At 42.8% G+C, this 15,045-nt stretch overlaps 1 protein-coding gene across 2 annotated transcripts in view; it reads left to right on the top strand.

The window, feature by feature from the left end:
- The window catches only part of CLIC5 (chloride intracellular channel 5), a 95,203-nt gene extending 85,104 nt beyond the window's left edge, over nt 1–10,099 (top strand). For both annotated transcript variants that reach the window (XM_009667970.2, XM_068936991.1), the window contains one exon: nt 533–10,099. In XM_009667970.2, coding sequence (XP_009666265.2) covers nt 533–700 — 168 coding nt within the window. In that variant the 3' untranslated portion in view covers nt 701–10,099. The remainder of the gene's footprint in view (nt 1–532) is intronic.
- The last annotated feature ends 4,946 nt before the right edge of the window (nt 10,100–15,045 follow it).

The following is a 15,045-nucleotide window of genomic DNA, read 5'->3' as shown; positions in this document are numbered from 1 at the left end:
GTACCCATATCACCCTAGATTTTTCCTTTGCCTGATCATGGATAGATCCTTCCAACAACTGTAGATGGTTAAGTCCTCTGACATCATTGGCCAAGCAAACACGTGTTCCTCCTAACTGTTACTCTTTACCTTAAATCCATTTTCCTTTTATGATTTCAGCTAATGAGCTCTTGTTTGCACCCCAGCTTTAAGGAGTGACTTACATAAGAATGGTGGAAAAACACCAAAAATACAGTGGTAAAATTAATTAACTCTTTAGGTAACATAAAAATTTGGTATAGTCATAATTTGGTGATAGTTGCCTGGCAATTTCATTGGAGTGTACTTAGGTCGAGTAACATTTTTGCAAGGTAGGGCTTGACCAATGGTCACTTTTCAAAGTCTTCTGTTTTAAGCCTCTGTGCCTCCAAGCGTTTCTCTCCTGTGCTATTATATGACTAAGAAAGAGTAACAAGCTGTCTGAAAAAAGAATCTAGAGATGTATCACCAGCAGGTTGCTTTTTTTTTTTTTTCTGTTTTGTCTTTGTTTTAGATTGTTGCAAAGAAATATCGCAACTTTGAGTTCCCGACAGAGATGACGGGGCTGTGGCGGTACCTGAAGAACGCTTATGCCAGGGATGAGTTCACCAACACCTGTGCTGCAGACAAGGAAATTGAGCAAGCCTATGCAGATGTGGCCAAGCGGCTCAGCAAATCCTAACTGACCTCAGCAGAGGCTCTATATCCCTGAGGGTTCCCTATTTTACAGACTCTTCTCCTTGTTGCCTTAAGATATACTTATCATTATGCTATTTGGTTGGCATCCCTATGATTCCACCTGTTAAAAGTGTATTGGTCTAGGACAAATCTGCTTCTCCCTGGAGAAAACATAAGGCAACTCTAGCGTGGGGGTAGAAATCTGAACCTAAGATCTAGCACAACTAGTATTATTCACAGTCAGTATTGGAAATTAGTCCACCTTATTAGTTTCTTGTTTCATGCTGGAGTATCTCACTACGTGTTTTATTTGGAGTTTTAAAAATAAGATATTAGCTGAAATTTCAAGTAAGTCAGTTAGGAGTATATTGAACTGGTTCTTCTCTAGGTTATTTCAAGGACACCATTTTCTAGTGCAATCTATCCCCTGCTATTGGGAACCTTGAGGCAGGAGCAAAATATGAGTGAGAGCAAGGAGGAGTTTGACCCCAAAGGAGACATGCTCTTAGCAGTCATATTTGAAAACCTCTCTGAATGTGTCTTCTGTCTTAGCAGGCCCAGGAGTTTATAAGGTATTTATTTTTGACTTGGTGCAAGTGGGGAAAGCCTGAACGAATATGTCGAATTTGCAGATGCCACTTTGCATAAAACGTGCATGTTGCTTTTGGATCCAAACGTTTAGAGGAAAAGAGAGTGAATGAGCAGTTGAGCAGGTAGCCCTTGGAAGAGTGGTGCTAATATCCCCAGTAGATCTTCAAGTTGCTAGAGACATTGGGACACAACAGTAACGGGGGCAGCCTATTGACTCCAGTAAATAGGCTGAATTGGCACAGGTAACCAAACCACGTATGTTGTCATCTTGACTGTAAGGTTGCCAGCTCTTTCATATTGTGATCTTAGGAATCTTGGATGGGCAGGAGAAATCTCTTGCTGCATACAAATTCCAGCCAGGAGAAGCACTCTCTTCTGCTTTGAGCTCCAGACGGGTCACTTTCAAGCACTCATCTTCCTTTTCAGGGAGCACTTTGCTCTGTGAGTCTGAAGGAGGGCAGGCTAAACAGAGAGAGGCACATTCCCAGCCAAAAAGTTAGCAAATGCACTAGCAGAAATCCATGCACGATGCCTTTGTCCCACTCCTCCAGGATTTATCAGTCCGGGTTGAATGACTGTGGATTCTGAATTAGAACTGCTTTCTAAAACTGATTATTTTGTTCTATCTGTAGTATCTGCGTGATGCAATCTACTTTAAACTGGTGACCAGCTGCACATTACTTTGGCAAATTAAGAGTGACAGCTCTTTGGTATGAAACTCACTTGCCCTAATATGTACAAGAGTGTACATGACTCTCAGCCTTCAGTTTGAGGGGGTTTATAGTTGTTTTGAAAGATAAAATAATAAAATAAAGCTGAGCTCTAGCGTGGTGTGGGTCCCCTGCTGATCAGAGCTATGAAGAGCTGCGCTGATTTCAGGGGAGATCCATACTAGTAAGCTGTGACCTAGGGGAACCTCGCATCAGGCCTGTTTGCTCTCAGAAACCTGGAGGACTGGAGGCACCGTATAAAGAAAGCTAGCTTCTGCCGTGTAATGCTCACGATGATGTGAAGCAATTCTTTTGACTTGGTGGGATTTTCACACTAACCCAACTGGGAGCAGGATGTTGCTTGTTGACTCCGAAGATACTTTGTAATTGACTTGCACCTGCAGAGATCAGTTTGTTCTGAGCTTTCCAAAACCTTGGAAGAAAATCCGTGAACTCCCAAGTCTTCCCTTACGATGGGACATTTTAACAGTGGCTAGACTGGAGGGCAAAGGCTCACACTCTTTAAAATATTGCTGAGAAATCAGCTGGCTTGGAGAACACTAATAACACCCAAAACAATCTAATGAGATTAGGAATGGCTGCATAAAGCACATGTGGCTTGTTTAAAAAAACCCTCTTCATGGGATTGGAATTATTTATGGGTTTTTTTTTTTTAATTAACTTGCTTATTTATTTATTTATTTTAATTGACTCAGTCCTTTCTGTCTGCCTGTTTTTGTTTTCGCCCAGCACACTGGTCTAGATGTCTCTATCTGTTTAGCAAAGTAATTTTACCAATGCTCTGCAAATTCATTTCTAATGAAAAGTCTACTCTCTCGTTAACAGTCACCTGGATTTTTTTCTTTCAGTATGGTTTGGCTAAGAGCACGCTGATCAAGAGAATATGCATTTTTCTCAGTTGTCATGTTGCAGGTTCATACTTTAATTAGCAATTTTGCTTAATCACAGTTGTAGTGATCTTTGAATGAAGAAGTAGAGGCAGTGGCAGCTTCTTGTTCTGTGCTTATTACATTTAGCTGCTTAAAGAAGATTGTACAAACAGGCAGCAGATCTCAGGCAGGGTAAGTGACCCAGTTCAGAGTCTCTCCTGATTTCTTCCATCTTTGTGAATCTTCACCGATTTACTGAATACTGTGGTTCTGAAATGCTCTAACGTCTCCTAATTTCATTTTGATAAAAGAGCGCCAAATCAAAATCTGTTGATTTCAACAACCTCAAATTGCATCTGTTTTTAAAAAGTGATGTTTACAAATGGTTGTGTTTATACCAAAAAGAAAATGAGTTTTCAGTGCATTGAACGTTTTATAAGATAATTGGCATTTTTGATAAATATTTGTAGCATTTCATTATAAAAGCTGATAATCCCCAAGCTACCTTGCTTTTTAAAAAGTTAGCAATACAAAAAGTAAATATTTTGATTTTCTAACAACACCCCCACAAATTCAGCTAAAATGTATTGATGGATACGAAAAAAAAAAGAGGAAAATGGAGCAGTTTTCTGATCAGCTACAGTACTTGAATTCTATGTGAATTCAAGTCTCACTCTGGATCCTAACTTTGCATTTTATTCCTAACCCTATAATAGGCTGATCCAAAATTATGGACAGGTTCAGGCATTCTCTGACCTTTGTTTGGGTTTGATATCCAAGCTCATGTTTTCAGATCTGTAACTTCTGCTCACCTTTGTGCTTTTTGGCTTTAGCCTTAGTCAGAAGCAGGAAATACTGGAAATCCTACATAGAAAAGTGTTTTGCTGCGATTTTGAGCTCGGTTTTCAAGAATCAGGATCCATCACCAGTGAGATTTTAAAGGGCTCCAGACTTCTTTATGCAGAGTATTTTTGGTGACCTTCCATTGTATTTAGAATTATAAGTAATAAATATTAATCATACAGGATTGTATATCTCCATTGGCAAGGCAGCATTTTTGAAAAGAATCTAAGTGACAAGACAGACATTGCAGATTTACAATAACTTTGTTCATAAATTTTTTGCAAGATGTAAAGAAAGACATAGTGCACAGGGGGAAGAAGCCAACAATATGGATTTAATCATCTGCATTTCAGAAATGCAGACCAAATGTCTGTAAAGATGTCCATTTCATCCAAACATTTCTTAGATATTTATTTCAAAGCTCCCTGTTCACTCAGTCCGACACTCCATTCATATTGGAAGTACTATTGATTTCTCTTCCCTTCACGGTAATATGGGGAGGTAAAGGATCTCATATACTAGTTACTCTTATTTTCTGTTATGCTATTTGAATTGCCAGTAGGTCATCTTGCTGTTCAGGTAAAACTAAAAACGTATCTGTTTCAAGACTGTTTAAAATAAGGCTTCTGGCAAACATTTTTTCCAATAGAAAGAATCTTATAACAATGCTGCTTTGTCAGGACGTGGTATGGCATATACAGCTAAAGGCTACCAGCTCGTTTCCCATGTTTGCATACGCTGCAAAGCCAGTGCCGGGGAGAAATGAGAATAGATATCACAAAGACACTAGGCATCTTTGTCTCCTAACAAGAGAGATCAGCTGAATTACACATGGCATTTTATTTTGAATGTGTATTTATTTTAAGCCCTAGCCACCTTTCCTCTTCCCATGTCCTTGCTCAAAGACAACTTAGGGTTTTTTTTCGGTTTTTTGTTTTCACGGACAGCAGCAACACAAGAGAGAAGTAGGGACTTACGTGTTAGAGATAAAAAAACAAAACAAGGCTGCAGGTTAGCTGTAACCATTCTGCCATTTTCTGCTAAAGCCAGAGAACCGTATTTTAGAGTAACTGATCCATTTTGTGGGGTAAGCCCAAAGGCCACTGCTTGCAGCACTGCTCCCACTGCTGTCCCAGCAGGGAAAGTGAGAGGCAATTAGTGAGAGCCACCTTTCTGCTGAAAATTTGGCTGATTTTACGATATGGTTAAAATTTAGGCAGCAAAAATGCAGCATAGCCAATTCTGCAGTTATGTAAGACTGTCATGTAAGTCCCGGAGCCCAAGGAAACATTCACTTTTTAAAAATTAATTGATACTTTAGAAAAGGAGATAACCCAACAATCTTGTGCCTGCCTTCTTTCAGGCAAGGGGAAGTTTGCATTTGTTTATTATTCTTCTAGATATGCTTATTATTCCTGAATTGCTTTTGATATTAAGGAATAGTTTTCCAGTAAGATTTTACTCTTCTGCTGAATCTTTCGTGTCTTCCTTAATTTTGATGTCTGCAATGACTAATGATTCCAGAGGAGGCAGGAAAGATATGAGGCTTATACTTGTTGAGAAGTTGAAGGAAGTAACGATTTTTTGGAGAAAAGAGTATTAAAAGCATTTTAAAAAAAATCTATACACATGTATCTTTTCATCTGTGTTATTTTAACCAAGAATGATAGACTGCTTAGTCTGGACTGTGATTTTCAGCACAGACCTGAGCAAATCACTGTGTTTAAGGTGGCCTTGCCTAGGGATTTCCCCAGGATGCAGAGAGATGTCCCTCTGAGTCACAGAAGTTCCCCTGTTTTCTTGCTCTAGAGGGATCATAGTGGCAATAAACTGTGACACTGCCCTTGACTGTCTTCTAGGGCAGTGAAAAGAGGGAGGCAGCGCCCTGCTTTTTCCCTTACCTCCCCTTCTAGCTTATGGGCAGGGAAAGCAGAAAGCATCAGTCACTTTTACTTCCATGTCTGCAGCAACGCTCTAGCCCTAGAAGAGCAAGGCAAGTGTGTCCAACACTGGTTTTCAAAGCTGGATTAGTCCATGTTTAAAAAACACAAAGGTCTGAACAGTCCTGTGCAACTCAGACACTCAGCATGCAGCCTTGCGGGACGCCGGCAGCGCTCCAGAGATTGCAGCAACCGTGCAGCCTGTTATTCCCCTGTTGTGATGTGCCCAGCCCCAAATCATTCAACCCTTTCACCATTTATTGAAGCGATGCTAAAGTTGAAAATACTCCAGAGGATGCACTTGAATGTGGTGTGTTTTGAGCTGTATTCATCGACTAACCGGCTCTGAATTATGACGTTGTCACGGCTCAGCAAGTTGTGCCTTTGCAGCCAAGTGGACAACTCTTCCTGCTGAGCGATCGGCTCGCCTGTTGGGATAGCAGTGCTCTGGTAGGAAATGCTGACGCCAAGGCTGTTGGGCCAGCAATGGTGCAACCGCAGTGAGAGGTTTCAGCGCCACCTTTCCTGGAGCCCGGCTCTGTAGCTGAGGTGCGTGAGCAGCTCGGCTGAGGCCATGATCCAGCACTAATGAGCGTTTTTCACTTGCAGCATGTGAATAGAGACTACTCATGTGTTTAATGTTAAACATGTGCTTGCCTGCTTGGCTGGATTGGGGCCTAAAAGTCATGACAGAAAAGCCTGTATTAATAAAGAAAGAGCATTATTATTCTGTTTCCTTTGAAATCCAATGGCAGAATTCCCAGTGGCGGAATTCCCAGTAGGCATTCGCAGTAGAGCCCAAGGCTACATAGGCACAAAGATGTTTTAAGAGTGAAGATGTCCTTAGAGACCAGAGAACGTTCAAAGGGAAAAGGAAATAACACTGATACATGGGCCTTACTGTGGCAGCAGGCAGCACAGGGGACCAAACTCTGCGTTCGCTGTGAATGGCCGAGCACCAGCAGTGCTGCCAGAATTCATTCTGGTTTACACTGGAGACGTTTTGGGTGAAGCTGGGACCAGGCCACGCTGACACAGTGCAATGCCAAGGCATGTTCTGCAGTATCTGCAACCACACTCCCTACGGTGGTATCCCACAGTATAGCCATGCCTCCATTGTGCCTGCCTTGCTCTTGTTATGAAGTGGCTTGTCTGGAGAAAACCAAGACGGGTGGGGGTGGGTTTTGTTTTTTTTTTAATATATGTCTGGAGTAAAAACAGTCCAAATATGCTTTAATGGTTCTCAACGTGATACTGTCAATTCTCACCACAGGGTGGAATTTGTTGGTAGAAATTAAATTAAATTAAAATAGAAAAGCTTGGCTATTGCTAATGGGTACTACTGGGAGCCCTAAAAGCCATTCATAGTGTAGAACCATGGCAGGAGCGAACACCCTTTGATTCCCAGCATCACTTTAGTTTCACGTGGTCATTTCAGCCTGTTCTGCTGCACTGCTGAGAAGTTGCCCTTTCTCTGCCTCTTTATGTCTATACACTCTGAAGAATTTGGGAAACGGCTAAGGGCAGCAAGTTAATCTTTTTATTTTTCACTTTTTTCTTTCTTCATTAAGTTAACTACTCTAGTTTGGAAATAAGTGATAAATAAATAGCATTTACAAATAGCAGGTGTCTCTATTTTTTTATTAAGGAAGTTTTTAAAAGCCGTCAGGAAATGTGATGTTATGCCCAGTTTTGGGAATAAACTATGGTGTAAAATATGATGTCGGAAGGTGAGATTCTGACTAAATCACTTAAGCGGTAAGATTACAGTTTGTTTTAAAGAGCGTGTTTAGGACTGAATGGATAAAATAATCCAGATATTGCACTAAGGTCTTGATTCACCTAATCTCAACTTTTTTGATAACTGACTGTACAGCACTTGGCCTCCATCAATTGGCAGCTGTCGGTACGTTATTCCGGGAATCATCCCTTTCTCTTTCAGCTAGAAAAAAATAGTGATTATTATTACAAAAGAGAAGAGCAGCTGGATCTCTGTCTCTGTTTCACCCTTCTGCTGGACAGAAACCACGTCTATAGCCACTTATTAACTGCTTTGTTTCATTCAATAACGTTGCAAAGTGTGTTGGGATAGAAGATGGCATAAAGAGAAGAATCCTGCTCTTGAAATGGCACCGTTATTAGCTGAGGCTTTGATTTTCTTCCCACAAGAATGAACAAGAGCTGCACCACTTGGCCGTGCAGAAGCAGGGTCTAAACTACATGGATCTAGATGGAGTAGAAGTCTCTTTGGAGAGAAGGGTGATTTACTTTACTGTTCGGCAATCTGAAACGGACCCCGTGCGTCTCGGAAGGTGTGCGAGGCTGTTCTTGGGTGAATGCCTAGCGTTTCTCTTGAGGGACAACAGTGAACCGCCTGCTGTTACCAAATGCGATTAAGAAATCATGAGATGCGGACTGGCTAACACTGAATCGGACGCATTTGCCTGCAGTGCAGCCGCTAAATTGGTCTGACGTGAGGAACCGCAGTGTAAGAGCATGGACTCTGAAGTGAGTCAAAGCAGCATCTTTGTCACCAATCGTTTTCTATTTATAACGACACAGATCTATTTTATAATCACAGAGAGGCACAACAGGAGCGTGCTTTGTTCTGCCTAAATCACATTTCTCGTGCGGGTGCGTTTAAACACAGCCTTTGGCCTCCTGCCTCACACCACACACACCCAAGGCGGGCAATTCTGGCACAACAAAGCACACCCTGTCGTGCTCGAATGCTCAAAGGCTCCTGCACTGAAGCAACAAACTCCTGCTCAATGGTTTAAAAATGTTCCCTTAAGTGCACTGAATTGCCACCCTGCCTCACTTGCTATTTCCAATGTCATTTTGTGTCTACGTCTTTGGTTTCAGATAAACCGGGAATGTATTGTTTAGTATTGGCACTCAGCATTATTAGCCATAAGAAGTTGGGGGGGGGGAAACCCAAGCCCCAAACCCAACCCTCTTTCCTAGTGCAAAACTGACTGCATGTGTACGTGAGACGGTATTTTCAGAGACTGTGAATCAATTCACCGTAGCTGCTTGTTTTCTAGGCTGGGGAACAGACCTTCATCCCGGCAAACCCTCACAGCTACGATGGCATGCCCTCTCTTTTTCTTTTTTTTTTAGACCAATGAAGGCTCCTGGCTTCTATATTCTCTAGAAATTTATGGTCTAGCAATCAACAGATTTATTTTTCTAGTTGGACTGCCTTCAGTTCTCAAGCCTGCAGATCAAAAACCAAACTGCATAGTGAGATTTGAGGGTGAACAGAAATGCTTTTTCCTCAGAATCCATTCAGTCTCAAATCCTGACTCATTCAGGGCACAATCCTGTTTATACAGAAGGGGCCTGAGGTAGAAGGAGAGAGAGGGGGAGCCCATTGTGGGATGCTGCTGACCTTCCACCGAGAGAGGGTGACAGGAACCAGTCTGAAAGTCCTCAGAGGTATGTGGGCAAATTTTCCATCTTCTGCGTGGAATCATCCTCTACAGAGACCCGAACAGCTCTCAGTTGACCCACAGTTGCTTAAAAATTGGAACAACATTAGAACCAAAATGTGGAAAGTGCAAGATGACATGATGATCAGGCACAGTACCTCTTTGAGGCATTGTACAGGCACAAAATAATTCATCTGAAAAGACACTCAAATTTTTTAGGTACCTGCCTGGACCCAAGTTCAAGGGTCGGATTTCCTCCGCTAAAAGGTCATTAACCTCAGTTAATGCTGACTAGCATTAGCCAACAGGCTAGTGCCTGTTGGGGATGTAGCCACCTGATGTACTGGGAGAAAAGCAAAATTTGGAACTCTTAAAGAGAGTGCAGGAATTAACTTTAAACTTGGGCCTGGTAAGCTTGTTTGTTTATAAATGACTGTTTTATAGTGATTGGCAATGAAAAGTAACTGTGCATCTAAGGGTCTCCACTGGAGAAAGAAAGACAGGGCAAATCCCTTCGCATACTCATGATTTTTAGGTGAGGCACATGCTCTGTTAATGGGTAATTTTAGATCAGACTGTAACCCTTTGGAGTAGGGACTATATATTTCTTATCTATATGTACAGCTCCTAACACAGTAGGACCCTGATGAGAGCCTTTGTGTGCTGTTCCAACATGCATAGTAAATAATAATAGGAATAATGTAATTAAAATGTCATTGCAGCTTACCTTTAGTATTATGATTGTGTGGCTGTACTTTATCAACTGTGAATAAAATCAATGTCCTTTTTGTATAATAGGTAGTATATTTTATTATTGAAAAAAAAAACAGTTGAATTTCACTTTTAAAAGCAAAAAAAAAAGTATCTACTCATTATTTCTTATTAAGCCTTTAGATAACAAGTGAAAATTTCTATTGTATCCTTCAAATGAGTATGAGTTAAATGAAGAAATCCATCTTCCTGAATCGGAACTGTTTATAACCTTATAGTCCAGAAATGATTAGCACCCAAGAACTGAATAAAAAAGTGGTTTATTTTCTCATTGGGTTATTCCTGAACTTTTTAAAATTTGCTAATTGTTTTTTTTTTTTAACAGGCAACACTTACATGGTTCTAGGAGTGGTTGCAAGAGAAAAGGTGTGCCCACAGATTGAATACAGGTGAATAGACTGAACATGGATTTAGTAGAAATAAAGGGGATGACAGCAAGGAAAAATAAGCTACTAGAAGAAGAAACAAGGCCAGGATATGAGCTCACACACTGTCCCCCAGATATCAGTAGCGTTTACTTAGCACCTGGTGGTAACGTGTTGGCCTGGGCCAGAGAGCACTCTCCAAGGCAATGTCCAGGTACAGTTCATGGGATATGAGAACTGAGGGAGTTACAAACTGAGGTCTATAAAATGAAGGATTGGGTTAAATGGGGAAGGATTGTTCAGTATTTCTCAAATCACAGCAGTTAGGTGCTCCTAAGGAAATAATCAAGCAACAAGTTAAAAGCAAACGTAAAAGTGCCTTTTCACAAGTGTATAATTAGACCTTGGGGCCCTTTCCACAGGATGCTGTGGAGGGCAACATGAATCTGACGTTCAAATATGGATGATAATTTCGTGAAGAACAGATCCCTCAGAGTTGTTAAACACAAAAGTTGGGATGCAGTTCCCAGGTCAAGAAGTCTCTAAATACTGAGGCAAAGGGTCCAGGGAGAGCTGTTAGAGACAGAGGCTCAGTTTCTCTTACAGCGAATAACAGGGAATCGCACTCCATTGAAATGACAAGAGTTTATCATCCCACAACTGCAACTACAGACGTACAAACAGGATTCTGCCTGATTTCAGTTTCAACTTTTCTTTTTTCTTTTGGTCACCAAAGTCTGTACCCCAAAATATGCACCAGTAAAATGCTGTAGCGCCCACATAACCTACTGCAAGTCAACATTTCATGTCTTTAACCCTTAAACACAGTTTCACTTCAGTCACCCTGCTTCGGTCCCCAGGGTTATCCCTGTGCATGCCTGTCTTGTGACACATCTCTAGTACCACATCTCTCTCGATGTGTTGTGTCATGATATAAAAATGAGAACTTGTTCCAAACGGTTCAAACCTAAGCTGGTACGTGTTAGCCCAACAATTCTGCCTTAACAAGTGCCCGCAACAGCGGTTGGATTTTCTGGAACTGTAGATACCCGAGACCTCAGCTCATTGCTTTTCAGGGCTGCGCCTTCAATCTGCAAGCACCTAGGTGCACTTTCGTAGCAGAAATGATCTTTTCTTACCTTTCTGATCCTGGCAGCATGGATGACAAATGGCACCCTGCAAATCTCACCATCAGGTATATCAAGAATGAATAGAGCAGGTAGTGCAATCCCCCTTTTACCTAATTTGGAACCAGTCCTGAATGGAAGCGTAGTTTTGTTACCGAGTCACTCAACTGTTGAGGATTGTCCCTTCAGGCCAGTCCCTGGCCGTGTTTGTGGCCCGGGCTGTTATGCGTTATTGGCAGCGCTGCGGTGCGATGCCTTTCCAAACCTTGCATCCTCGCGCTGCTCCCCCATGGCACTGCATTGCCAGAACCACCCGTATCAGACTGCGCCGTCCAGACGAGCCTCTCTGACAGAGGCCAGTACTGAACGCTTCAAATTATGGTGCCAGCAGCCCCAGTAGCTGGGGTTTGTGTAATACTTAGCAGACACAAAACGCTTCCCACGCTGGTGGTGGTTTTTTAGTGTTTATTTCACTATAAATAGGTAGCTGTAGCTCTGGCTCCTCTCATCATGCAAACAAACCTAATCTGGTCTCAGACGCTCAGGACGCTGCTGGTTTAGGTGATATTTTATGGTGATGAGTGCAAAAGATCCACTGGGTGTTGTGTATAAAAGGGGGTTCAGTGTGTGATCATTCAGGTCCTTGCAGACCCCTGGAAAAACAGGGTGAGTAGCAAACTGGATCATCCGTTGTTTCTGCTGTCTTTATTTTGTCATCCCTTAGGCATCTGCTCTGCCCAAGCCAAAGCTTTCCTCCTTCCACTGGAGTCTTGCAGTGCCACTGGCTGTTTTTTGGTCTCTGGTCTCTGAAGGATCACTTCTACCACTCTGTCTGATGGGGATTGGTACTGCTGTCTCTCCATGCTTGCCACATGAAAAATAGAGTCCTCAGCGGGCTCCCTGGAGTTCCTGACACGTCCTCCTTTAGGGATGGGGTGTGGGGTGTCAGGAAGGATTTCACTTGGTTTTTCTTTTTTATCTTGCTACCTGCTGTAACATTCTACACATCCTGCTAGACGTGGCTGTAATCAGTCCAGTCTCAGCCCAGCAAGCGTTTAGACATTTCAGGTGCCATCCATCCTTCATATCTTGTGCATGACTTTCCTTTCATGAGCCCAGCAGATGCCTTTAATTGCCAGCCACCGCTCTTGGCTTTCCAAGAAGTAGCGAAGGAACTATGGAGTCCCTCTGGCGAAGGATGAAACAGAGGGGCCCAGCTGTGTTATGACATTTTCTAGCACTGAATTGGCTTTGGGAAGAATGGGCTTTTTCCTCCCGTTAGATAAGCACAGAAATCTTAAGCAGATGCTTGAAAAACATCAAACAAATATATACTTAAAAAAAATAAATATAGGCTCTACCCACATGTCCCATAATCTAGCCAATATTCAGCCACCACTAACAGTATCTAGCCTTTCTTTTGTGACGCTTGGAGGAAAAGCAAAAATCTGCAGCCTGGTGACCCCATAACAGGACTGGAACTGGGCCCTCCAGCACCGCAATCCCAGGGCTCAAAGTGGCAATTCCACACACTGGTGGCTCGTCCCTGCTCCACTTTGTTATTCAGCAACTAGAGGGAAACATAGCCCTTCTCTCCGGGGTGTTGTGTGTACACTCCAGGGGCTTTAATGTGCTTAAGCTTTGCTTTAACTAAGCATTGCGGAATGCAAAGGGGAATTTCATGCCATGGGGAAGAAGGTGCAGTCTGGAAAGCCCATATTGCCAAAAAGAAGCGGGGGGTTGGGTTCTGTAGTGCTTAAGTAACCCTCATGCTCCTGGAGTATGGGACAGAGATACTAGGGGGGATTTCTTCTAATTCCCTTGCACAGAAAAGCCACAGGCCTTGGCGAAAAGCTGGGTGGAAGTATGTACATTGGGAAGTGTGAGAAAATATTTATTGTCGGCAACCTCCTTTCGCCCAGCTCTTTGTTAAAAACAACATTAAAGAACACTAATGGTGCCAAGGGAAGCACTTGAAAGCTAAAAACCTGCCGGCCCGCACAGTCCTCGTTTACCCCTCTGTGCGTACAGGTCGTGGTAGTAGCTTTCATCAGCTCGTATGCCCCATCCCGCCCACGTCCGGCCTCGTTCAGTGCCCTGAATGGGAGATGCCATTTGTTTTCTCTGCAGTGTGTGCCGCTGGGCCTTCTTTATTCCATGTTACTCAACCTTTTAGGAAGAGCTTTAAAATAGCCGTGATATCACATGCTTTTTAAGGCAGTGCTGTTTGTAGGTGCTTCATTAGAACATTTCATATATCCCTGAGGGGGAAAGGATGATATTTCACAGTGTGGGAACTGAGACTGAGAAATTCAGATAAGGGTTTTCATTTCACTTTGGATGCTCAGTTTTGCCTGCCTAAGACACAATTTTTCCTAGTACTGGCACAGCCCAGCAACTTTATGGTACTGCCATACCAGTAAATCCAGTATGCCGGGTACTCTCTCCGTCTCTGGGACCAGTGGCACAGAATGGCTCACGTCCATACTGGTTTTACCCTCCCAAACTGGATAGCTGCCTGAAAACTGCTTATTAGAAACTCTCTAGACAAAATCTCTAGACAAACCAACTTCCAAACCATGCTGGGGTCAGAGCCAGTCTAATTCCCCAGCCAGTGCTCGGTAATTGGAACAGCGTCCTTTCTCCTCCTGCGCTCCCCTGCCTTATTCAGCACCCACCGTCCGTTTCACCAGTGAACGTGGGCCACGGTCTGCAGCCCCGGCATCACCTCGCAGCCAGAGCGGGGCTGCCCCAGCAGCACCAAATAACACAAAGACAAATTGAGGAAAAAAAATGGCATATGGTCACATTATGAAAGGCACTATCATAATGCCTATACGTAGGGAGGGGCAAATTTGGGTTAGAAAAGCATTTCCTATTTGGCTTTTCCTAAGTTTTGAGCATTTGACTTTGCGAGTATAGTAATTTTTTATAGTAATGTTATTTTGTGTGATGTTACGTGTGTATGTGCATGTGTACACATCCACATTGCAGACACACATACGTCCATCTATTTATACGTATAGATGTGTGTGTGTATACACATGGAGTTGCATCCTTCCCTCAGAGCAGCATTTTGATTGGAGTATCTGCAACGATCACATAAAATCGGTGCAGCGGGCATTTGAGATGCCACAGGGGATCGGCTGGCTTTTGCACTGCGCCGCAGCTGAAGCGCTGATCCCAGGGTAGTTATTTATTGCACCGCAGCGAGAGCCGTGCTGTCATGCCCATCCGGCCAGGAGAATTCAATACGCCTTACCACGGGGCATGATCCCAAGGGAGAGCCCTTCAGCTATCGCAGCCACTTGTATGCCTTGCTCCACATCAAGCTGGAGTAGCAATCGTATTTATGGTGTATGGGCTTAAATCTTTATTCATAAAGCAGCAGCTTTAGCTTTTCATCGTCAACGTGGATGTTGAACTAATCAGAAGGGGGAGCAGGGGAAGGGTGGGGACCGGAAAAGAGGAGCTTGTGGGAACATAACAATGTTAAAGAAAAAAACTCTGCTTGCTGTCAGTTAAGTCTCTCCATTAGTTACCTCTACCATTATGGATTCATTTTAAGATCCAGACTTCAATATACATAACTTTAAATCACTAACATCCTTCACGGCTCTGTGATTTGCTGGTTCCATATGTAGCCTCTTGGCCCATTGCATTGGCACAGGTTCAATT

Source organism: Struthio camelus, chromosome 3 (assembly GCF_040807025.1).
Source record: "Struthio camelus isolate bStrCam1 chromosome 3, bStrCam1.hap1, whole genome shotgun sequence".
NCBI classification, from domain to species: domain Eukaryota; kingdom Metazoa; phylum Chordata; class Aves; order Struthioniformes; family Struthionidae; genus Struthio; species Struthio camelus.
This window is presented reverse-complemented; position numbering and strand designations above follow the sequence as displayed.